We start from the raw sequence: 25646 nt of genomic DNA, 5'->3' as shown, positions 1-25646 counted from the left end.
TCAACATGGCCCATCTCATTAGTGAAATGGATTGGCTGCATGAGAGAGCAATGCACATGGCATGAGTGGAAGGTCGGAAGTGATGGCTAGTAGGGAGTTCAATTCACCCAACCCTAGTGACTAAACTGGCTGTCTGCCCCCAATACTTTGTAATAACAGAAAGGAAAGCTGGTAAATAGTGACCTGCAAAAGTATTCAACCCCCTAAAAAGTCAGATTTGTGTGGATTACAAATGAGACACAGATTGTTCCAGACAACTGCAGACCAGTGCGCTCTTCAAGTCAATTTTCAAAGTCACAATTCATTATGTCTCAGCATTTATTTTGTAAAATAAAATAAAAAAACTGAAAAATGCTGTTCTGGAAGCTCCAAGTTTACAAAGATGAAAGGTATTGCCTTAACAATTGGCCTCTACCTGTGAATCATTAAAAAAGGTCAGCTTCTCTAGATAAGAACATAAGAACATAAGAAATTGCCATACTGGGTCAGACCAAGGGTCCATCAAGCCCAGCATCCTGTTTCCAACAGTGGCCAATCCAGGCCATAAGAACCTGGCAAGTACCCAAAAACTAAGTCAATCCCATGCTACCGATGCCAGTAATAGCAGTGGCTATTTTCTAAGTCAACTTAATTAATAGCAGGTAATGGACTTCTCCTCCAAGAACTTATCCAATCCTTTTTTAAACCCAGGTACACTATCTGCACTAACCACATCCTCTGGCAACAAATTCCAGAGCTTTATTGTGTGTTGAGTGAAAAATAATTTTTTCCTATTAATTTTAAATGTGCCACTTGCTAACTTCATGGAGAGCTCCCTAGTCCTTCTATTATGCAAAAGAGTAAAACATAGATTCACATTTACCCGTTCTAGACCTCTTATGATTTTAAAGACCTCTATCATATCCCCCCTCAGCCGTCTCTTCTCCAAGCTGAAAAGCCCTAACCTCTTCAGCTTTCCTCATACGGAAGCTGTTCCATCCCCTTTATCATTTTGGTCGCCCTTCTCTGTACCTTCTCCATCGCAATTATATCTTTTTTGAGATGCGGCAACCAGAACTGTACACCCCTAATTCCAGTACTATTTGTCAGACTGTGAATCTGAAGGAAAGCTGTGAAAATGAAGACCAAAGAGCATTCTGAAGAAATTAAAGATAAATGTATAGATATGCACAAGATAGGAAAAGGCTACAAAATAATAACCAAGTGCTTGGATATCCCAGTGAGCACTGCTGGATCAATTGTGGAAATGGAAGCTGCATCATATCATCCAGACACTGCCTAGGCAAGGCCGTCCCTCAAAACTCAGTGTCAGAGCAAGGAGAAGACTTGTGAGGGAAACCACAGAGAGCCCAACAATCACTTTGAAGGAGCTACAGAGTTCAGTGGCTGAGACAGGAGTGGAGGTGCCCCAGTCACTCACATCAAGAGCTCTGCATACAACTGGCCTGCATGGGAGGGTGGCTAGAAAGAAGCCATTACTGAAGAAAAACCTCATCTGGAGTTTGCCAGAAAGCATCAGAGCGACCCAGCTAAAATGTAGGCCAAGTGGTCAGACGAGACAAAAATGGAGCTTTTTGGCCAAAATTCAAAACGCTAAGTGTGGTGCAAAGCTAACACTGCCCATTCCTCAGCAGACGCCATCCCAGCAGTAAAGTATGGGGGTGACAGCATCATGTGAGGGGATGCTTTTCCCCAGCAGGGACCGGGCGTCTTGTTACAACTGAAGGACGGATGGATGGTGCAACATTCAGGGAGATCCTGCAAGACAGTCTGCTTCAGTCTGCTAAAACAAACTAAAACCTGAGAGAAAGTTCACCTTTCAGCAGGACGATGATCCCAGGCACAAGGCCAAAGCAACACAGGAGGGGTCGAACAACAAAAAATGTGAATGTTCCAGAGCTCAATCCAATCGAGAATCTGTGGCACTGAAAACCGCAGTCCATAAGCATCATCCAACCAACCTGGAGCCAGGAAGAATGGGCAAAACTCAGTCCCAAACAGGCAGAAACCTACCCCAACAGACTTAGAGCTGTCATTGCAGCAAAAGGTGGCTCTACCAAGGACCAGTCTGAAGGGGCTGAATACTTATGCAAGCAGCATTTTTCAGTTTTTTATTTTATTTTACAAAAATGCAGAGAAATAATGAATTGTAACTTTGAAAATGTATTTTAAGAGCCCACTGGTTTGCAATAAACATGTTGTCTGCAACAATCCGTGTAAGGGTGTCATTTGTAATCCACACAAAACTGCTGACTTTTTAGGGGGTCAGATACTTTTGCAGACCACTGTAAACGCCACGTGGATTATCTCCGATAGCGATGCTTTCTGCACCATGATGCATCCTCAGTCTCTCAGCCCCAGGCACCTGAACTTTTGGGTTTCCGTAAAGCAGCAACTAAGTGCACACGTTCTCAGTTAGTTCAAGGCTTAGATCCTTTTCAGTCATCTCTGAAATCTGTGACATTTGATGAATGTTTATCTGAATAAACTCCAGTCCTTTTGATCTGGTCCACACATGGTACCGAATTGTATGAAGTACTACGGCATTCGCTAATATATTACGTTTTTCTGTTTTGGCATGGAAAATCATTTTCTTAAAAACAAAACAAAACACCAAAATAATAGACAATATTATTGTTGGCATTGTATGTGAAAACATTTAGAAAACACCAAAAAGCCTCAGCAATTGGAGAACATGTCAGACAGAATTAGAATAAAAACGGTTTTCAGCAAAAATGAAAGAGTAAAATGCAAGGAATGTTACAGTCTGCATTATCATTGATGCACAAAGCAGAACGCACGCTCACAGTCTGCCATTTATGATGTTTTAAGAATAAAATCCAGGTAAATATTATAAAATATATAAAACTTAGATAAAAGTGTCTGTGAGAGAACTTTGCATTTCAGAGCTACAGAGTTTGCTTTTTTTTTTTTTTTTTTAAATTTTTAATATTTTTTTTTTTTTTTTTTTTAGAAAATTAGAAGCAGCCATCTATCTGCCTTTCCTCGGCGAAAGGTTTTCTGTATGCAGACATGCAAATTCCTGTCATACTTACCTTTTCGGCAGTTTCCAGTCCCTTGCCCCTCTCCTCCCCCCCCCCCCCGCCCCCCGCTTCAGCTTTCCTGCATCATGAACCTCGGGGGGCCCTTTCGGTCCCCGCCAGGGCTTCCAGACCAGGAAGAGGGGCCACCTCTTAACCCCCACGCGACCTCCTCTCCTCCACCCACTCTGTCTTCTTGTAAAAAGTTCATCCAGCCTCCTGTGCTTCAAACCATAGGGGTGAATCCATGAAATGAGGTAAGTCAGTTTGGCACACTGTTTTTTTCTTTCTTTATCTTGTCCATTACGTTTTGGTAAAATTGTGGAATGAAAGAACATAAGTTCATTGAGAGCTACAGGTGGTGTCAGAGAGGGCGGGAAGGGGAAGGGGGGAAATCCACATCTGCCATGGTCTGTAGTAACTTAAAAGGTGCAGCTGCAGAAAACAAACAAGATTGAGAGGGGGAAAGTATGTACAGTCCCTTGATGATAGTTTGGCACATTTTGTATGTGTGTGTGTGTGTTTGTGGGGTTTTTAGTGCATAAAGTACTGTACAACAGTATATGACTTTTGTTTTGTTTTTTTTAAGTCTTTCACAGAGAATACCAGATTACCCCTCTCTTCAGACAAATGATTCCCACAATTCACTTTTCTTGATTTTCAGCACTTACATTTCAACAGATCACAAGGCATAGTTTGTTAAGAAAACAGGAACATAACACCAATGTCTTTTTTTTTTTTTTTGATTTGATTTTCTATAGAAAAATGAGTCTCTTCTTCACACGGGTAAAAAGTAAAAAAAAAAAAAAAATGTTGTTTCTGCCTTAAGAAGAATGTAGTGAAATTCCCTGCAGAAAAATCAAACAATTTATGCCACCTTAGTTAGAGGGATTTTGCATGATTATAATTCTGGAGATAGCAAGGCGATTCTGAATGATGCAGGGAAGGCCAGAAGACAGCAGAGCACTCAGGGCGGGCAACATACAAAGCTCCATAATGAAGCTGCATTTGCATTTACAAATTAAAGATACTTAAGTTTAGGTATCTTGGCTTTCAGATGCATTCACATTTTTTTTTTTTGTTAACAAAGTGTTCCAAAGCAAAATAAAAGTTAATCATTAAAAAAAAGAGACAGTAATTCATTATTTTTCAATAAATAAAGAACAGAAAACTGAAGAAGCCAAACAGAAAATAGTAGCCCAGTTAGTTGTTTTTTTTTTTTTTAACCCCACGCAAGCAAGGTATCAGTCATTCTTTAGGTAGCTTGCAAGTATAATATTTTCATGCACATCAATTTCTTTAAAAAAAAAAAAGTGTTAAAAGGAACGTCTCTCTCTCTCTCTCTCTCATGCAGTGCTTGCTTTTTAAGGAAGGAAGGAAGGAAGGAGGAGCAGCAGGCTTAGCTGGCAGGAGGAAAGTAAAGGATGCAATGTCAGCCATTTGGGTGCAGCATTACCTCAGTCTTTCAAAAGCAGCGGTCACAGACGGGCCCTTGTGTGCCTGCTCACGTTCTGCTCTCTTTACTTTACAGTTCTCATCCCTCAGCGATTTAGAGCTGGATTTATGACGGTACAGCTTTTTGTGCGTAGGTCCATTATTGCCTAAAGTGCTCAGGTTACCAAAGTTTTTATCGAAAAAGGGACTGTGAATGTCTGTGCCGTAACCCGTCGCACAGGTGAAATGACTGAGGTCATAAGCAGCTTGCTTTGCATTATTCTTTGTCGAGCCCTTGCTGGTTGACTTGTGATTCTTTGAAGACCCTGGGGAGTTGCTGTTTGTTTTTTTCTTGGGCTCTTGTGTTGTCCCAGCCAGAATTTTTAGAGTTTTCAATTTCAGGCTGTTTGATTCTGGTGACCGGAATATGTCTGGGACACTGTTGTTGTGGCCTACAGGCCCCCACAAGGGTTCAATTGAAGCCATCATAAACCTCTGAACATCTGCCATGCCAGATGCAATATTAGACAAAATGTTCGAGGGCTCCTGAAATTCCCTCTGATCATCATCGAGAAGGTTGTTAGTGTTTGCTAATCTAGGTTCTGACCAGTTTGTGCTATTAGCTTTAACCAGTTGCCAATCGCTGGACACTCCATTATGCTTTCCCATCTTTAAGGAGGTTGGGCCACAGTGCTGAATACATTCAGCCAATGTCTTTGTGGTAGAGGTTATATTATTTAATTGAGCAGCTGATCTGCTGCCAACCATTTGAGTTCTTTCGCTAGTGACTCCATTTGCATTTTTCCCTTTCTTTGTTGACCTGGAGCCCTGCCTGGTGTTTTTGGTCTGTGTTTTGGCTGTCCCTTTGTTGCCTTTGGGTGCTTTTTTCTTACTGTTTTTCGGAGAGGGGTTTTGGTTGGTACTCCCGTTTTTGCTCGACGAGCCTTTCTTTTTAGATTTTGACACCTTGCCGTTGGTGCTAATTTGACCAGCTGGTTCACTAAACGTCGACAGGCACGGACCTTTCTCGAGCAGGCTGACAGAATCCTCATCGTTGAACATATGGAATTGAAACTGATGATTATTCAATGTAAATCCATTGTCAACTGGTTCCTGCGACTGGAGGACGGTGCAGTTCCATTTGACCTTCTCAGCATTGCTCAGCACACCCTGAACACCATCCTGGAAGCCTTTTAAGTCCCCCAGTGACTTGGTCTCTGACCCCGTTATCTGAGGGGAAAGATTAGGGGTATCTGGTGGAGACATCTCAGAGAGAGACGAGTGACGGAACTTGTCGGGCGTGAAGTTGGAGATGTCCAAGAGGTCAGTGGACTCCTTCAGAGGAGTTATCTCGTCAATGCTCTGCTGAATCACTAGCTTGGGACTACAGTGGGCCAGAAAATCATCATTAATATCATCATCACCATCCTTTTCAGAAGACTTTAAGCTTAGAGAGCTGTAATTGCTGGAACTAACTGACAATGAGCCCACTGAATCAAAACTAATGAGTCTGCCATCATCTGTACTAAGTGCACCTCGCTGGAAATTAAAGTGCCCCTCTCCGTTATTAAAATGACAGGACTGATAAGAATCGTCAGGCTGCAGCTGATTATCCTGCACGTGTTTTTTTTGGTAGAGCAGTTTGCTGCTATTTAGATGTATCTGATGGTACCCGGGGGCTTGGATGTTCTCTGCACTTGGTGACACCGTGGAGGCAATAAACTCGCCGTGCAGGATAGAAGCATCCCGAAGGTCAGGAATAAATTCGGCCTGACTGTTGGGGGGCTTCCCATGCCACATGCTGCTGAAGGTTGACTCAATTTCTAAATGGTGGGGCGACTGCTGAAGCTCAGACTCCGAGGGAGGGGACAGGACACAACTCTGTGCAAGTTGTAGAGAGCTGAACTGTTTGTCTGGTTGAATTAGGCTGATTGGGTTCTGCCCAGAAGAGTGATGGGTGAAGTATGCGACCCCCGTGTGGTTTGACGAATCAGAAGCATCTAGCAATGTCTGCAGATACCCTCCAGGGATAAGGGGTACATTGGTAGTGATGTTAGCAGATGGCATAGGCTTGTCAGGGGAGCAGGTGGCTGGTAAGAATGCAGAATTTTTATCAGCATTATCAGCGTGGCATTCAGATATATGAGAGTTCTCTGGCACACAATGAATGTTATCGTCCTTCAAACCAGCTTCTGAGACCTGATCCTCTACGACAGCAGAGGCCTCCGCTGGATTTGTAGGTTTGTCGTCTTCCTGTGCTGCTTTGATTTTTTTGCATTTCAACCTGGCTTCGCTTTTGAACTTGATTCTCCGCAGCACTTTCTTTTCTGGCCCGCTGTATTCCCTTTCTAGTGGTTTGCACTTCAGAGAGGCAAGATCCGTGATATCACCTAAATGTAATCTGTTTGCACAGCTGGGAGCAGCAATGGTTAATGTATGCAGGCCTGTAAGTCCAGCATCATCTTTGCTGCTGCTGCCAGCCTGCTTCTGATCGTAAGAGGAAAAGTCCTGTTTGCTTAGTGATTGCTCAATGGCTTGAATTCTTTGAATCCTGTGCCTGTTTGCCAGTTTGCATTTTCTTTTCCTAGGGTGAGGAAGGAAGGCGGTCTCCGAGCCATTCAGATAAAAGCTATGCTTGTACATTGCTGATTTCAGGAAATCCATCCTCGTCCGCCACCTCTCCTGCCAGAAGCCCTTCAGAGGCGACAGCTTTTCATACTTGTGGAGCAGATCATCGTTCAAGGTCACCGTGGTCTCATTGGCATCAAGTTTACCGAGCTTCACTAGCATGTGTTTCTCCCCCTTGAACCGGTTTATGATAATGTATTTGATGACGACGGGAGGCTCTTTCCGGGATACTTTTCGCCTTTTCTTTGGACACCAGTCATCGTCATCCTCCTTTTTAGGGCCATCGGGGGGCTGTTCCTTTTTCTCTAAGATCTTTTCGCTGTCGATGGAGTCCACATCATACAGATAGTCATCACTGTAGCGGACTTTTCTCTTAGCCCTCAGCCCGTAGTTTTGCTGAATAAAAGAGTTGGAATGTTCCCTGGACAGGTACCCGGTGCAGTCCTTGATCTCTCTCAATGCGTCATAGGAAGACTCGGTGCAAGAGCTGTCATCGCTGAACTCGCCCGAGTCCTCGGTTGAATTAACTGAATCTAGGAAGTGGGTTCTTTTTGTGCTTATGTACTGAACAACATCTGTAGTGTTACAGTTTCTATTTAAGGCAGCTTTTTCTTCCCCCTTTTCCTCCTCCTCCTCCTCCTCCTCTTCTTCGTCCCCCCAAGTGCCATCCTCTTCAGACTTGAATTGGGATGGGTCCATAGTTTTCCTCACTGCACTTTTGCTCTCCCGCTTCGTGCAGTTGGCAAACACACTTGGGAAAAAGTTAAACTGGGCATCGTCTTGCAGGGCGCTGGTCTTTTCTCTCATGTTGTCCTGGAAAGATTCGTATCTAATCTTTAAGGAGCAGACATCGCTTCCCAGGGTTGAATCATCATCGTCGAACATGTAATTATCCACATCCTCTTCTGAAAACAGGTTGACTGACAGCTCATTTTTAGAGCACAGGTCAAGCAGCTCAATTTTGCTCTCGCTAATAAAAGATTCAAAGTAGCCCCATTCCTGGCTGGAATTGGTAAGCAATGCTTCGTCACCATTACATTTGTCTAAGAGTAATCCATCATAATAACTTTTTTGAGCAGGGTCCTCTGAGTCGCTGTCGGATTTCTCGGCATCTCTTTTGTCTGCCGCCCTTGACTTGTGCACCGGGAAGCTTAAGAGCTGGTCTGAAAGCAGCTGATCCCCATATCTCATCGTTTCTCCTGTGCTCATGCAGTGAATCCCAATATCAGAGACCGAACAGGTGTCATAATCCCTATTGACATCACTCACTTTCAAGCTTATTCCAGGCTCCGCATCAATGCTGTCTTTCGATTCAATAAAGCAACCGAGACAGGTCCGGCTCTGCTGCATCAAGCAGTCACCAGTCAGAGCAGAGATGCCTCCAGGCTCCATCAGAGTGAATGGGGCCTTCTCGCTCTCGCCTGGCAGGGACCAGGAGTTCATGCCCTTTGTTACGCAGGACGTAAGGGAGATGGCGTGCGTGGAGGAGTCACTTGAAGCATGCTCAGTCACATCCGTGAGTCTAAGAGGAGAAGAGGGGCTTAACAAACAGGGATCCTTTGAAGTCAGGGGTGGCAGCACTCGAGAGCACCCTTGATTCTCCTTCTGCGTTCCCGCCAGGGCTGAAAACGTGACGGCGGCATCTGGAGCCGCAAAGGACTTCACTCCACTCCCCAGCTCTTGGGATTCTGGAGAACAAGAGAGGACAAGGTCAGAGTTTTACAACCTTGGAATCATTGTTTGCTTTCACTATATTATCTGCACTCTTGACTTTCTATTCTATATCACAATATCTCTCTCTCTGCATTCTCCGGATGGTGCTCTAGTAGGTTAATTTACAGGTTTTCAGGCTGCCTTTGCTGGTATAGCTATGTTAGTTCACTACTCTGCCCTCTGCTGCATACTTTAAAACTTGATGGCCTATCTGGTCTGCTCGGTTTTCCCTGTCCACACTGCTAAAGATATATAACTATCGCCAACCATGGAAATTTGACTGCCTTTAGGATATCGCACTTGTCCAAGTAAGTTTTTGCTGTTTTCCTTGCTGGGCCTCTTATCGTTCTGTGTAGATGACCATACAATTTCCGAAGCTTAATTCTAAGTCCCTCATCCCATGCCTTACCTTCAAGCTTTGTAATAATCTAAAGAGCTAGTGAGGCTATTGCCCAAATATCCAGCCTTCTAGGTCCCCGGGGCCTTGCTGAATAGTACCCAGCCATGACCAACCTGCTGGCACCAACCTGGCTTCTCCATACTCTGTGGTGTTGCCAGGTCATGCTCTCTTTATCTAATCCTTCTTTTCTCCTTATCGCCTTTCACCTGTCCACCATCATTCTGTCTTCCTGACCCCAACTGGTTTCTAGGGAGGTGTCGCCTGCTAGTACCAACCTTGCTGCCCCATGGCATTGTTTTTTTTTTTTTTAATGGTTACCTGAGTTGCTAGCTGAGCAGTCCCAGGAATGCTACAGTCAGCAAACCATTAAAAAGCAATAACTTAGGGGCTGGCCTGGGGGCTCCGTGGCAGTGCTGCAAATTGCCATGCAGGGAGACCTGGATTTCATTTGTTGCTCAAGCCTTCTGCTCCCCAGTTCAGTTAGGGATGCTGCAGAGGTATGGGGTGGGGGGGGGGGGGGGGGAACGGGACAGAGAGCACCGTAGTCAATGGTGACACCTGGTGGCCGGAATCAGGATCCACGATTGCAGGGTTCTGGAAGGAGCTCTGGTTGAGGACTGTGGCCATGCACCAGGGGAACCTAAATTAAGAGGAAAGCGTCCCTGGGTAGCTGCAAATGAAGATTCCTGGTGCCAGGTCCCAGCCTTTGTTCCATTTGAGCAGGAAGACCAAAGGAGGAAACTGCCAGGTTAAAAAAAAAGAAAAAAAGCAATACATAGCTTTTTTTTTTTTTTTTAAACACATCCTGGTTCACAACCACATTACTATTCTATTAGTGACTGGAGGCTGGTGAAAAGTATCCTCCTAGCACTCTGGCAGACCCCTGAATGGTCACTATATCTGCTTCTCTGAGTAATACGACTTGAAAACTTCCCGCATCGTGGTGCACATACGCAGAGAGCAAAATACATCGGCTGCTATATTTTCATACAGTAAAAAAAAACCAAATAATAATATGGTGTACTAAAATGCAAAGACATGGGCACAATAATATTGATTCAATAAAGACAATATAAATAAGAAACAATTTACACCCAGGGACCTTGCAGACAGTCGTGTACTAAACAGCAGCAATCTGGAGCAGAAGGCGTAATAATTACAGTGTTTGACTCAAGGACAATATAAATAAAAAAAAATGTACATCCGTGGACCGAGCGAACAACAGTAGATCGTCAGCAACAATTTGGAATAGTGAAGCACAATAAGTTGTAATACATCCTCCAATGTGAGTGGTAGAGAACAGGCATTTATAATAACTCTCCCAGCATGGCAGCCTTCTGGCAAAACCGCCTTCCGGAGGGGATACTGCACATGTGGCACTGATGAATGAGAAAGCCAACATCGGAGAGCTTCTAGATTGTTTCCAAGGTGTCTCGCGGATCTCTATGCTTCTTTATGTGCAATGCCAACCGATCTGAAAAAGCAGAAACCCCAAGGGTCACAGATAGGGCTGGCCAGCTTTCCCCTGGACTGTACAGAACCTTGAGGTACGACTGAGGCAGGGCGAGAATCATTCTCGCCCTGCAGCCACAGGTTAGCGTCTAAGCCTCCCCTGCCATTATACAAAACAGTGTGTACATTTTGCTAGCTACGCTGTAGTCAGTAGGCCTTGCACGCATTGGTTTTGTGACATTTCCTTAGACTTCAATCCACAATTTAATCAGTCTGACTTCTGGACTGGCAAAAGGAAAACTTTTTTTTTCCAGAGTTGAGAAAGTTTGAGAACTGGTGGTCAAAATATGAGACTCCGAAGGGGCAGGCAGGCTGAGGAGAAGTAACATCAGAAAGTATTTTTTTCCCCAGAAAGACTGGTGGATGCATGGGGAGCACCTGCCCCCAATGGAGCCAACAGAGGCAAAAACAAGAAAGCAGGGGACAAGGAGAGAGGATCATTAATTGCAGAGAGGGGAGGGGAAAGTCAGAGGTCAACTGGGGTCCTTGGCACTGAAGTAGGAAGTAGCCAGGGCAGACTAGATGGGGGCCCCTACCTGCTATCATATTCTAGGGTTCTGTGTTTTTCTAATAGTGAAGAGTTGCATGTGCGTCAACTTGGCTAGCAAAGATATCAAACAGTGCCTCCAAAAGTTCAGAAATGCAACCCTACCTAGCCTTAGGCGAAGTCCACAAAATGTGAGAAATGCCCGAAAACTGAACTATTGCCCTAAAGATCCGGTCTTCCTACCTCCACGTTAATCACCACCACGCACTGCAAACCAGCCTGACGTGCAGATCTGACTCTGAGTAGGTGGCTCACGTCCTGGCTAACTTCCCCGACATGAGCTCCAGCTCTTCTTCTGGGGACAATAATTAGTCACACGCTTTCTGAATGAGATGCAAAACTCACAATGAGCACCTCTTGAGCCTCAATATAGAAATACATCGACTAATAAAGCCCATTTCTGGACATCTCCCACATTTTATTGACATTACCTATGGTTTTTTAAATTTATTTTAATGGTATTATTTAATTTAACTGCCATTCTATACAGAAGTATAGTGGTTTAAAGAATAAAAAGCTATTTCCATAAAATACAGTTGAAATAAATATAATACACAAAAAAAGACAAAATGATTATTAAATAAAAATAACATTTGAAAAAAAACAATTGTATCATTAATAAAACTGAATAAAAATTTGGGAATAAGAGTCTCAGGAGTAATAAAACTTAACTAAACTTCATAACCTTGTGAGGAAAACCAAGTTTTTAGATTGTTACAGAATTTTAAAATATTGTTTTCCTTTCTAGTCCATTCATCAATGGAATATACAGTTCCATGCTGAACGAGAAATGCTGTTTGGCGAGTGCGCTCTAGTCTGATCATAGACGGTGAAGGAACCATGCGTAAATCGTGTTGGGAGGAATGCCACAGACAGACAGGCTCATAGGGACATAAGCGTTTGGCCAGATATTAGGTATTCTACCTAGGAAAGAAGATATAACAGTAAGAGTCCTTGGATATGGTACAGAAGATATTGCATGTTGAATTTCTTATTTACATATGTTCAATATCCTCTTGAGACACACAGTTTTGCTGAAGCACGCCCATGTCAAGGAAGTATCATAAATTTCTGTGCTTTACCACTCCCATTTGCAGGATATATTACAACTGTGCTTCACTACTCTCAATGGTCATTGAGTTATGTTTTGCTGCTCACGGGACGGATCCGCAAGCAGCCTCACGTATCCCGATGCCTCGCTGACATGACTGACTCTGCCCTGCCGACGGCTCTTCACGGCTCATCCATCACACTGCTCCTGACCGCCACCATAGCCGCTATTCTGCTCCAACCATGGCTTCTTCTTGTCGCGTGCAGCACTCAGGTTTAAAGGGCCCACACCAGAGCCTCAGCAGCAGGTCCCTTACCCAGCCTGCCTTCCAGCCTTGCCCCATCTCTGTTGCCGTGTCTCGTCTCATCTGCTCTGTACCGTCTGTCCCTCTGTGTTTTCTCTGTCTTGGCCAGTCTCTTCGGTTCTAACCTCAGCCTTGGAAGTAGACCCACCCCTTACTTGCCGCCTGCTTAGCCTCGGATCGCGCCTTGTCTGCCGCCAGCCTCAGCTCTTGGACTGCCTCTGGATTGTGCTGTGCCCCTAAGTCCTGCCAGCCCCTGGAACCCAGCGGCCCAACCCGCCGGGGAGGCAGCTGGTTCAGGTGAAGCCTCAACCTGGCTCGTGCCAAAGTGCGTTCTCCAGCTGTTGGAGCAGGCCTTGTGGGCCTGCCCGCGAGGTAGCATCAACTGCGCCACATCACAAAGGGCTCACGTTTACGTCATTCCTTACACATTAATAATACACATTATCTTCTCTATGGGTGTAAATTGTTTTTAATTTGTCCTTATTGAGTTAACATTATTATACACATCATAATCACTTTCATTTTGTTTGTATAATATATTATGTAATTGTCTTCTTTGTTCCTTACTACTTGATTTTGTTGTTATTGCTGTGCTTGTCCAGCTTCCCTGTTCTCCAGAAACATATCCAAACATTTTTTTAAACCAAGCTATGTTATTAACTTTCACCACATCCTCCAGCCACTAATTCTTGTTGCAAATAATTGTGCACGGACTGAAAAAAATACTCTCTCAAAGTTTCTTATAAATCTGCTATCAGTTAGTTTCATGGAGTGTCCCTTAGTCCTAGTTCCTGTTGAATGGGTAAGTAAACATTCTCTACTTACCTGTTCCACCACACAATTTTATAAGCCTTTATCATAACCCCCCCCCTCTTAGACAACTGTTGTCCAAGCTGAAGAGTCCTGACCTGTTTAGCTTTCCTTCATCAACGAGTGGTTCCATCCCCTTTATCATTTTTGTCACCCTCCCCGGCACTTTTTCTAGCTCTGTTATGCCTTTCTTGAGATAGGGGTGACCAGAACTGCTCACGATTCTCAAGGTGCGGTTGCACCATAGTTCTACACAGAGGCACTACAACATTCTCAGATTTATTCTTTTCCAAACAGCTCCTACCATTCTATTTTCTTTTCTGACAGCCTGCCACACAGAGCTGAGGATTTCAACATATCCATAATCATTTCAAGATCCTTTGCCTGGGTGGTGACTCCTAATACAGAATCCAGCATTGTACACCTGTAGTTAGGATAATTTTTCCCTTATGTGCATCACTTTGTACTTCTCCACATTCAATTTCATCTGCCATTTAGATGCCCAGTTCCCCAGTCTGGCAAGGTCTTGAATATTTTTAGTGTCATCTACAAATTTGATCATTTTACTCATTGTTTCCTTTTCTAGAATAATGAATCAGTGAACCACTGGTCCCAGTACAGATCCTTGAGGTACTCCGCTATTTACCTCTTTCATTGATCCAACTCTGTCTCCTATCTTTTAACCAGTTACCAATCCACAGGAAGTATTACTTCCTATCCCATGATTTTTTAATTTTCTGAGGAGTTTCTCATGAAGGACTTTATTGAACGCCTTGTGAAAATCCATATACACTACATCACTGGGTCATCTTTATCCACATGCTTGTTCACACTTTCATTCTAATAGGTTAGTAAGGAATGACTGTCATTTGCTAAATCTATGCTGATTCTTCCCATTAAGCCATGTTTATCCATAATTTTGTTCTTAATAGCTTCCATCATTTTACACTAGCACAACTATCAGGCTCACTGGTCTGTAGTTATTTGGGTTATCCATGGAACAATTTTTGAAAACTGGCATTACTTTGGCTATTCTCCAGTCCTCAGGGTCAGAGGCAGATTATCAATAGCAGGTCTGCAATTTTGTATTTGAATGTTTTAGAATACCATCAGGTCCCAGTGACTTGTTACTATTTAGTTTGTCTATTTGCTCTAGTATCGCTTCCAGATTCACAATGATTTGTTTCAGTTCATCTGAATCATCACCTATAAAGAATGATTCCGGTGTGTGTATTTTTCCCCCAATATCCTCCAGAATAAAGTCCAAAGCAAATAATTCATTTACTTTCTCTATCATGGCCACATTCTGCCTAAATGTCCTCCCTTGCCACCAGTCATCTAATCACCCAAATGATTCTTGTTACGTGTGCTGTATGGGCAGACCCACGGTGCGGCCCCCTCACTTCTTACACAGACTCCAGCTTCTGGTTCCTACTTATTTATTTATTTATTTATTTTAAGTTTTTCTATACCGGCATTTGCGATAAATATCGCATCATGTCGGTTTACAATTAACAAGTGGATAGGGAACAAAAGGCAAAAAATAACATTGATCTTAGTAATAATAATAATAATAATAATAGTAGTAAAAAACATTGAACAAGAGAAGGCTAAGGAATGCAGTTACAATAAAACAAGGGAGTAATAACTTGGATCAGAGAAAAGAAGCAAGGGTTTAAATACAGAGAACAAATATGCCAGACAATGTGCTTATAGCATTGATGAATTGCCCTTATGAGGTAGGGCTATTAATTACCATGACTAAGGTAAAGTCTGAGCAACTAGATAATAATGGAATAGGTTCAGTTTAGTTCAGGAAAGGCTTTCACTGCTAGCTTTCACCGCTAGCAAGTAGTCAAGCCTGAGTACTTGCTAGCGGTGGTGGGCCACCAGCTCCGACCTTGGGCTGCCCCCGGTGCCTCTGGCTCCGCCATAGTCTCCAGCGTTTCAGGTCAAGATGCCATTGCTCGACAGGCCTCTCCGCGTGGCCCGTGGAGAGACACCACCATCCACGCCGCGCCCCTCCCTAGGCACGCACTCGTGGATCACTGATCCTTATGAAGGGCCCATGGCGGGAATCTGGCTGCGGCCCCGGATGATGACGTCAAACTCTTCAGTGTATTTAAGCTCAAGCCTCGCTCCATAGCGTTGCCTTTGTAAAAGGTCTCCTCGCTACTCGAGAACTCGTTGCTGCTAAAGATTTGTCTCTGTTCTTCTCTCCTGACCCTCGTTGTTTCTGGTTCCTGTTCTCTTCGTTCCTGCCCTGCCTATGTTTTGGATTGACTGCACAGATTTCGACTTCGGTTAGCCTGACTACGCTTCAGCCTATCTCCAGACCCAGACCTCTGCTACGCCTGACTATGCTACTGCCTATCTCCAGACCCAGACCTCTGCTATGCCTGACTACACTACTGCTTATCTCCAGACCTCGACCATTGCTTCGACTGACCAACGCTATTGACTTCTCTGTGATCAGACCATTGCTTCGATTGACTAACGCTATTGACTTCTCCATGATCAGATCTCAGCATTGTTTGCCACGACTTCCACTTTGCTGCCGGCCCTGATCCACACCTGTCATTGACGCCTCTCCTAGCCTACTCCCTGGATGTGGACTTATTAGGCTTCGGCCTACCTTTGCTCGAGCGCCCTCTGTCAGCCTCTGTTCCATTGGCGCCTGAGTTCCAGTACCTTACCCAGTCCAGAGTAGGACTACGCCACCTATCGTCTGCTGTCTCTGGGATGAACCAATCTTCTCTGATATCCAACCTCGAGGCCCACCTAAGTCCTGCCGGCCCCGGCACCCAAAGGCTCAACCTGCGGGGAGCGAGGGCCGGTATAGGTGAAGCTCCAGCGGCCTCTGCCTAACGGCCCACTCCACCTGCCAACGTTGGGGACCTGTAGGTCCTGCCTACGGGTTGCATCAACCCCACCTCTGCCCAAGGGTCCACCTCCAACGCAACAATTCCCTCACAGGTTTCTTATTTTAATGTACTTGAAAAATATTTTATTATTAGCTGTTGCCACTTTAGCAAGTCTTTCCACAAATTTCACCTTGCTTGCTTTATTAATGTTTTACATGTAATTTGCCAGTGCTTATGTGCCTTCCTATTTTCCTCATTGGGCCTTGCTTTCCATGTTTGAAAGGATGTCTTTTAAGCTTTAGTAACCTCTTTCACAACACCATTAAGCTATTGTGGAAGATGTTTGCGCCTCTTTTGACCTTTCTAATCTATAAAATACATGTATCTGCTCTACCAAAATGGTATTCTTAAACAGTCTCCATGCTTCATGCACACTTTTAACCTTTGTAGTTTCCTTCTAACTAGTTTCCTCATTTTAATCAGTCTCCCTTTTTAAATTATGTTACTGTACTAGTTTTATTTATTATTCTCCCTCCAAAGATTATCTCAAATTTGACTGCTTTATGATTACTACTGTCGAGCAGCTCCACCACCATTACCTCTTGCATCAGATCCTACATTCCACAAAGAAGTAGATTTAAAGTAGCAAACTATGGCTCTAGGACCAATTGCTCCATGAAGCAGTCATTTATAGCATCTAGGAACCTAACCAGATATGCCCTGATAAGACATTGACCTTATCAGTACTGAGGTAATTGAAATATCCCATTATGATTGTTTACATGTTTAGTAGCCTGCCTAATCTATGTTAGCATTTCACCATCCTTATTGAGTGGATGACAATAAACCCCAACTGCTATACTCCTCCACATCACACATGGAATTTCTGTCCTTAGATTCCAGAGTGTAGTTCATTTTCTGCAGAATCTGTATCCTGCTTGACTATGGAATCCTTAACATATACTGCCACCTCATCACTACTTCTATCTGCTCTGTTATTTTGATATATTTGGTATCACTGTATACCATTGGTTGACCTTTTTCCCTTGATTCCTGAGAAACCTATGATATCAATATCTTCATCTAGTGCCATACATTCCAACTCGCCCATCTTAATTTGGTTTTTTTTAAGATTTCTGCCATTTTCATTCAGACAGCAACATTTATTCTTTTTTGGAACTTGCTTACCAGCAGTTGATACAGGTAAATTGGGATCAGCTTTTTCCAGATCCCCACTATCAAGATAATCCAATTTCCCTTTTTAAATGGTGTCCTCCTCCGACTCGGGCTTCTGAGTGACTGTTGGCTTTCCCTCATGATCTAGTTTAAAAACTGCTCCATCTCCTTTTCAATTGTTAGCGCCCGGCAGCTGCACACATGAAAATGCAGTGACGTCACTGCAAGAATGCAGCTCCATGAATGGAAGTGCACTGATGTCACTGTATGAATTTCATGCCTGCCCTAACATTAAAAGAGAAATTCCCACTGTCACAGTATTAATATTAAAAAAATATAAAAAAGGGTTTTTATTTAAACTATGCAGTTTCCAAAATCACAGTCTCATCTGACAAGTGATTATAGGGTTCATATACAGTAAGTCTAAAAATAAACTTTAAATCTACATTAGTCTTTTTTAAAGCGCCACTTCAATACAGTCACCTTAAAAGCTTTCTATGCTGAAATACTCCAGTACAAGTGTATAATGTTATAATTCTGGCGTCACACACCCTAGGGAATCTTTATGCCCTTCTTAGAGACATTGTCATCCCCTAATGGGCATATCTGAAAGGTCGAATGTACTGGAACTGTCCTATAATGTGTTCCATAGCTAGGGAGGTAAATAATTAAAAAAACCATAGATATTCATTTTTCCTGCTATGGGTGCACGGTGCTCTAAAAGTGTTACATAGTGGATTTCTAGCAAAGCATTTAAACACAGCCAATTATTGAGCCAGCCATGCTCAATCCTACTTCAAAAAGAAAACTTAATAACTTCATCACCTTTCTAAAGAGGACTGGATAGATTTGGCACTTCAATTTCATGTACAGGAAATTCTTTCATATTTATGAAGCATGGTACAAAAGAAGCCCGCAAATGACTGCAGCTTTCAAGGGAAAGAGATGACCACTTCTTTTAATGCTTGTGGCATCCTCCAGGATTCATTGATAAGACTGCATCTGGGATTTGGTTTAGCTCAAGCTTGTTCCCACAAATAGAAAACTGGGTAAGTTTGCTTACTGTAAACGGGGTTTTCCATAGACAGCAGCATGAATTAGCCATGATACATGGGTGATGTCATCCGTTGGTGCCAAATGGACCCCATCACGCTAGCTCAGTAGAGCTTTACTACTGAGCATGCATGGGAGTTCCTGTGCGCGCGTTGCCTTGTAAGTCCCTCAGTTGACTGTAGAGTTCTTAGCTAGGTGGTTGACTCTTTAGGGAGGTGGATGGGTATTAAGCATGGCTAATTCATCCCGCTGTCCATGGAGAACCCCGTTTACAGTAAGCAAACCTGCTTTCTTCATCGAAAAGCAGGGTTGAATTAGCCATAACACATGGGGGGAGTCCCAAGCTGAGGGTTGCAGTGGCGCACATAATGGAAAAGCAGCCTGATCCCCCCCCCCCATGGAGAGTAGTCTACTGGGTGAACAGGCTATAAAAACTATTTGCCCAAAGCTAGTGTCACTTTTTGAAGACTTGTCCAGATAGTAGTGGGAACTGATAACCAAGATGAAGTTTGCAGATGTCTTCAATGGATTTAGCTCTTAGGTGGGCCATTGAGGTAGCCATGACTATAACCTGATGAGCCTTGACCGAGTCTGTGAACTGGAGGCCAGCCAGAGCAAAGCAATGCGTGATACAAACTGCTAAACAGTTGGACAATGTGCGTTTGGTAACAGTTACTCCCAGTCTGTTAGGATCATAGGAAATGAAAAGTTGATAAGCCTGACAATGCAGTGGAGTCCTCTTCAGATATTAAGTTAAGGCCCTTTCACAGTCAAGTGAATGGAGAGCCTTCTACCCTTTATGTGCATGAGGTCTTGGAAAGAACGTGCGAAAAACAATGGCTTGATTCAAATGAAATGCAGAAACCACATTTGGCAGAAACTTAGATTGCGTGCAGAACACCACCCTGTTGTGGAAAAACAACAGGTACAAAGAGTAATGAACTAATGTTTGCAGCTTGCTGATGCTTCTAGTTTATTTATTTATTTATTTATGTAAAACTTTTTCTATACCGTCGTTAAGGTGGGTACCGTCACAACGGTTTACAGTAAGGCACAAAGCAATGCTATTAACCTCTATCCGTTTACACAGGTGCCATAATGTTCGGTAGCATAGTTTTAATCAATGTTAGCTGTTAAATGAGTGTGATCACTATCATGTCCTGGTTGTTTCTATCGCAGTTTTGAGTCAAGGACTCATTCTATAAGTAACTTATCCTTTACTGATGAATTCTATTAAAACAAAAACATACACTCTTAGTGATTCCTGTTTGCGTGGGTGTTTTGTCCCTTGCACTTACCTGGTTTGGACCTTGCATTTCGCTGGATTCTATTCTCCCTTCTCTTTTTGAAAGGCTTGTTTGAATAGCCAAGTTTTAAGGTTTTTTCTGAAAGTTTTGTTTTCTCTTTGTAGTCTTAATTCCAATGGCATGGAGTTCCACAATATGGGTCCTGCCAAGGATAATGCCCTTTCTCTTACCTGCGTTAGTCTAGCTGTCTTGACTGATGGAATAGTCAGAAGAGCTTTGTTGGCTGATCTTAGATTTCTGTTGGGGATGTGTACGCGAAGGGCTGTGTTCAGCCAGTCTGAGTTTTCGTTGTGTATTAATTTGTGTATGGTGCATAGTGTCTTGTACTGTATTCTTTGTTCAATGGTAAGCCAGTGTAATTCAGCCAGTGTTTCCGTAATGTGATCTCTCTTCCTTTTTCCAGTTAATATTCTTGCAGCCGTGTTCTGCAGTATTTGTAATGGTCTTATGGAGGTGTATGGTAAGCCTAGTAGAAGGGTATTGCAATAATCAGTGCTTGCAAATATTAGTGCTTGTAGTACTGATCTAAAGTTGGCGGTCGTTAAAAGTGGTTTAAGTTTTCTGAGGACCATGAGTTTGGCGTATCCTTCTTTTATTTTTATGGATATATGTTGTTTTAAGCTTAGTTCTGTGTCTATTATTACTCCTAGATTCCGGACTTTCTCTGCAAGTATTATTTGTTTGTTGTTATTGAGTGTGATTGGGTTGTGTGAGATCTCCATGTTTTTTTTTCTTTCTAAATGAAGGAATTCTGTCTTCTCTATATTGATTACTAGCTCCATTTGATTTAGTAGTTGTTTGATGGTGTCTAGATACATGTTCGCTATGTTTAGTGTTTTCTCAATTGTATCGTCAATGGGTAATATAAATTGAATATCGTCTGCGTATATGTAGTGAGTGATTCCCAGGCCGGCTAGCAGGTGGCATAAAGGCAGTAGGTATATGTTGAAAAGTGTGGCAGACAGGGCGGATCCCTGTGGTACTCCTGTTTGAAGGTCTATTTTTTCTGACATAGAATCTCTGATTTGAACTTGAAAATATCTGTTGAAGTGAGGCACTAGAAATACCACTTTCCAGGTAGGAAACTTTAAGGAAAGACTTCAATGACTCATAGGGAGGCTTCATCAGTGCCACCAAGATGACACTGAAATCCCATGGCACCAGTGGATTTGGAACCAGAGGTCTTGTATGCCACAAACACTTTATGAACTTTGATACCAGAGGATGAATGGAGATCAGCTTCCATTCACTTGAGGGTGGTAAGCAGCACCTTGACAGACAACATACTGAGGCCTAAAGAGGAGAGGAAGAACAAATCCTGAAGCAAATCTTTAGGAGCACATGCGAACGGGTTCAAGGAGCCTGCCTGAAATCAAGATGAAAAATGCTTCTATTTAAAACTGTACGCTCTTCTGGTAGATGGTTTCCTGCCAAAATTACAATGTTCTCAGCCTACTTAGATAGTGACCCTCAAGATACTATCAAGCACTCAACATTCATTCCATCAGGTTGAGAGAGGGAAGACTTGGAGGACAGACTACCCTCTTTTTGAGTTAGTAGAGTTGGATAGAATCTCAGGAGGATTGGAGTGCAGATTAATAGCCTGATGAGGTAAGAGTATCACACTTGCCTGGACCATGCTGGAGCAATGAGGATAAGATGCACCTGATCTTTGAGCACCTTCTACACCAACAGAAGCAGAGGAAAAGCTACAACAGCTCTGCATCCCACTTGAGTAGAAAAACATCTGGAGTGGATCTGAACTTGCTTTGAAGAATGGAGCAAAATTTGTCGACTTTCATGTTGTCCTCTGATGTGACTAAGTCAATTGATGGATGACCCCATGGCCTGTCTGCCATGCCCTGGTCCAAGGCCTACTCATGGGGGCAAGAAAACCTTGCTGAGATGAAATGCCAGCATGTTGGAGATCTCGGGAAGGAAAGATGTTTGGAGAAAGGTCTGTGATTGTGAGCCTATTCCAAAATTCTCAGATTCCTAAGAGATGGTCCAAAACCCTGTGCCTCCTCGTTTGTTCACTAGAACATTGCCATTTGCTTGCTGGTTTGGATCAAGATTCTCTTTCCTTGAAGGAGATGCTAGATTACTCTCAATGCATGACAAATGGCCCATAGCTCCAAGGGTTGATCTGAAATAAGACTTTTTGTTACTGACCAGATCCCGAGTTTGAAAGGAATCTGTGTGTGCACACCATCCCCGGTGGATACATCTGTTGCCAGCATTATCTGATGAGGTAAAATTCAAAGAAGAGACCCTATCTCCAGGACCTCTGGATCTAGCCACCATACAAAAGACATTTTCATCTCCATGGTAACTTTCACAGGGTGCAGCAAAGGCTAAATATTTGATCCCATTGGTAGTGGAGGCCCCATTAGAGAACTCATATTGTGAGGTGCATCATGGGACCACATACACTGCTATCGCCATCTGCTAAAGAACTATAATTGCCTAGACTGGGACTTGAGCCTGCTGTATTAAGTTCTGGACCAGTACTTTAAGACAGGATGCCCAATCTGAAAGGAGGAACAATGAGTCTATCCATGAGCCAATGAACAATTCTCTTGATAAGAACAAGGTTTGACTTGGCAAAGTTGATTACAAACTCTAGCAACTAAAGGACCTAGATAGTCTTCTGCAGGGAGTCCAAAACCCATGCTTGGTAAGATCCCCTCACCAGCCAGTCATCCAGATAAGGAAAGGCACAAATCCCCTGATGATGAAGGTCTGCTGCTGCTACTGCTAGGCATTTCATGAAGCCTGCAAACAGCCCCAATGGAAGAACCTCAAATTTATAGTGAGAGGAATCCACCATGAACCACAGTGAAACTGATGGATAGGTATATGTGAGCATATGCAATTTTCAGATCAAGGGCACACATTCAGTTTCCCACTTGGATGACGGGCAGGATGGTGTTGAGAGCTCATTTTGAACTTCTAGGATGGCTCTCATTCAGTCTTCATAAATCCAGGATGGGTCTCAATCCCCCTGCATTCTTTGGGAGGAATAAGTTCTATTGCCCATTAGCTGAGAAGCAACTCCACTCAAGATGGAGCTGAGGCGAGTAAGACGGAATCAGATTGAAGGCTAAACATTGGTGCAGTGCTAGCAGATGGAAAAAGAGCAAATGGTACCCAGACTCCACAATTTTGAGGACCCAACAGTCCTTTGTGATTTTCTACCATTCTTCGAGGAACAGGTAAATCCTCCCTTCTACCAGAAAGGTGGCAGCCTGAGGGTCCAGTCTTTGGCTAGGCCTGTTGTAGTGTCTTAAATTGACATCTCTCACGTGGACATCCACATGCTGGAAGTTGCTGTTGTAGCAGCACAGGTGGGGTGCAATACCGCTGGAATTGGCATCCTTGGAAGATGGAGTACTTAAAAACTAAGACAGGAATTCTAGTGCTTGGCTCCTGCCAATTAGAACTGAATGGCTGCATGTTGCTCCTTAATCTGATCTTATCCCAGAAAAGTTTGTCGCCTGAACATGGGATGTCGGCCAACTTGTCATGAATGTCCTCATGCAAGCTGCTTGCTCTCAACCAATTGCTGCCACAGAAGATCTTGCTGTGGTGTCAAACAATTCATACATCAACAGGAGATGGCATTCACACTCTTCTGCATCCAGAAGGGCCTGCTGATAGCCCTCCTGCTCCCTGTCAAGAGGCTTCAGTTTCTTGATGCAATCTCATGTAAGTATTGTACCATGTCTATTTTTACATTATTTATTTATTTGATTTATGTTCTGCCTTTCACACACTTCAAAGCAGATTACATTCAGGTATTGTAGGTATTTCCCTGTCCCTAGAGGGCTCACAATCTAACTGGTATATTTACTAAGCCACATTATGGCTATAATGCGTGTTAAACGCTGTTTATCAGATATCGTGCAATTTCTTTAAATATTTCTTCCCCCTATGGAAATTAGCTGCTTTGTCTACATATGCAAAGCAGCTAATGCATAGGCCATTTAATGCAAATAATGCGGCTGTCTTAGAAAAAATTCAATCACAAAAACCACCCAAAGTACTTAGTGCATTCCAGAAACCTTTTAGTTGTTGTGATTCTGCTCTCCTGGGCAGCCTCTTACCTTATCTCTGCCTGGAGACCATAGTCCCCGGTATTCCTTGCGGCTGGAGCTGCTCCTCAGTCTGCCCTCTGCGGCTTGAGAGCTGCCGACAACACTGGGCCTGCTCTTCGGCGTTAGCAGCAGCATGGCCACTGGCCATGGTCCTGCACAACTTCCTGATTCCGGTTCCTAAGGCGCAGGCTGCGTCTCTTCACAAGATTTAAAGGGCCCACGGCCGGATATGCCCTGGGCCCCACCTGATGACTGTTTCCTGTCTCAGCCCTATAAAAGGGCTTCTCCAACACTTCTGCCTTGCCTTGGAGTTACTTGCTCTTTGGAAGTCTCTTCTTCCAGCGCTCTGTCAGGTCTTCGTTCTTCGTTGGAGTTCCATGTCTCGTCTTGCTTCCTGAGTCTTCTTTGCTTCCAGTGGTTTCCTGATGTTCCATGTCTTCATGTCCTGAGGTTCCTAGTCCAGGCTTCCTGATGTTCCACTTCCTGATGTTTCCGAGGTTCCGCCCTCCTTCGCTTATTTCGAATCCTCCTGACCCTCCAGCTTCTCTGGTTCTCCAGATGACACCTTGCTTCGTCATTGGAGTTTCGTCTCAGCTGGATTCCCTTCCTGCACTTGTCCCGCTCTCCGCGTGGTCCGTGACCAGCTTCTTCAGGTTGTGTAGGGCGTGCAGTGGGACAGGGTGGTCTGCAACCAGCCCATTGGGTCTGCCCGTGTCGATGGGCTGTGTAGGGCGCCCTGAGAGACAGTGCCAATGTCCGAACCTTCCAAGTTCCTCATCTTGTCTAGAGTCTTCCAAGTTCCTGGTTCACTTCCAGAGTCTTCTCGTCCATGTTTTGAGTCTTCTGTGTCACAAGGCCTCCGTCTGCCCTCATCCTCAGTCCGGCTTGCTGCTTCTTGCCGATACCTAGAGGCAGGTCCGAAAGGACTGGGAACGGTTGGAGGACTGTTCACTAACCAACATAGTGTTGTTGGCTTCCAGAGGCATGCAGGTCTGGCAGAGGGTCAGACTTTGTCTTCGCCCATGCTGGGACACGTCTTGCCAACTCTCTGTGCTGTCTTGGATTCGTTTGGGGTCGTGCCGAGGCCCAAGGGCACACATTCCCCTCACGTTGGGATTGCTCTCCTAGCGTTCCCTAACATTAGTGGTAACACAAACAAAATTCAAATGGTTTCACTGGTGTGTGGTTGAAAATATTTTATATACTATTGTATATTTCTCTCTCTCCTTATTAAGGTTTTTTCCATTGTTTATCTCCTACTCTTGCCCTTAAGCTGATCTTCCGAACTCAATACATATCTTCGCTATAAATTCTTACATGTTATAGTCGCTATTTTGATTGTTAATGTATTTCGTTAAAATGTAAACCGGAGTGAAGGCCATCACCAATACTTCGGCATATAAAAGCCTATAAATAAATAAATAAATAAAATTTGAAATGGTATAAAAGACACACCAGTGAAACCATTTGAATTTTGTTAGAAAAAATTCAGCCACGTTATTTTATTGCATTTGAAGGAGGTGTGGTTATTTGTTCCCAGGGACACCAGGATGTCCTCTGGAGGCCTGTTAGAGACTGTTCCTTATGGGACTTTGGCCTAAGCTCTGCTGGCCCTGGAACACAAAGGCTTAACCTGTGGGGAATGAGGCTGATACAGGTGAAATTCCTTCTCCAGTCCTAGTAAGAGCGAGTCCGCCTGCTGTCGGCGT

General features: G+C 43.7%; 1 protein-coding gene across 2 annotated transcripts in view; it reads right to left on the bottom strand.

The window, feature by feature from the left end:
* Window positions 1–2922: 2922 nt before the first annotated feature.
* NEXMIF (neurite extension and migration factor) overlaps window positions 2923–25646 on the bottom strand; it is a 466775-nt gene continuing 444051 nt past the window's right edge. For both annotated transcript variants that reach the window (XM_029607665.1, XM_029607666.1), the window contains exons 4-5: window positions 4498–8791; window positions 2923–3889 (exon numbers count right to left, since the gene is read on the bottom strand). In XM_029607665.1, the coding sequence (XP_029463525.1) occupies window positions 3820–3889; window positions 4498–8791 (4364 nt within the window). In that variant the 3' untranslated portion in view covers window positions 2923–3819. The remainder of the gene's footprint in view (window positions 3890–4497; window positions 8792–25646) is intronic.

This window comes from Rhinatrema bivittatum, chromosome 6, assembly GCF_901001135.1.
Source record: "Rhinatrema bivittatum chromosome 6, aRhiBiv1.1, whole genome shotgun sequence".
NCBI lineage: Eukaryota > Metazoa > Chordata > Amphibia > Gymnophiona > Rhinatrematidae > Rhinatrema > Rhinatrema bivittatum.
Note: the sequence above shows the minus strand (reverse complement) of the source record. Positions and strands in the feature narration are given on the sequence as shown.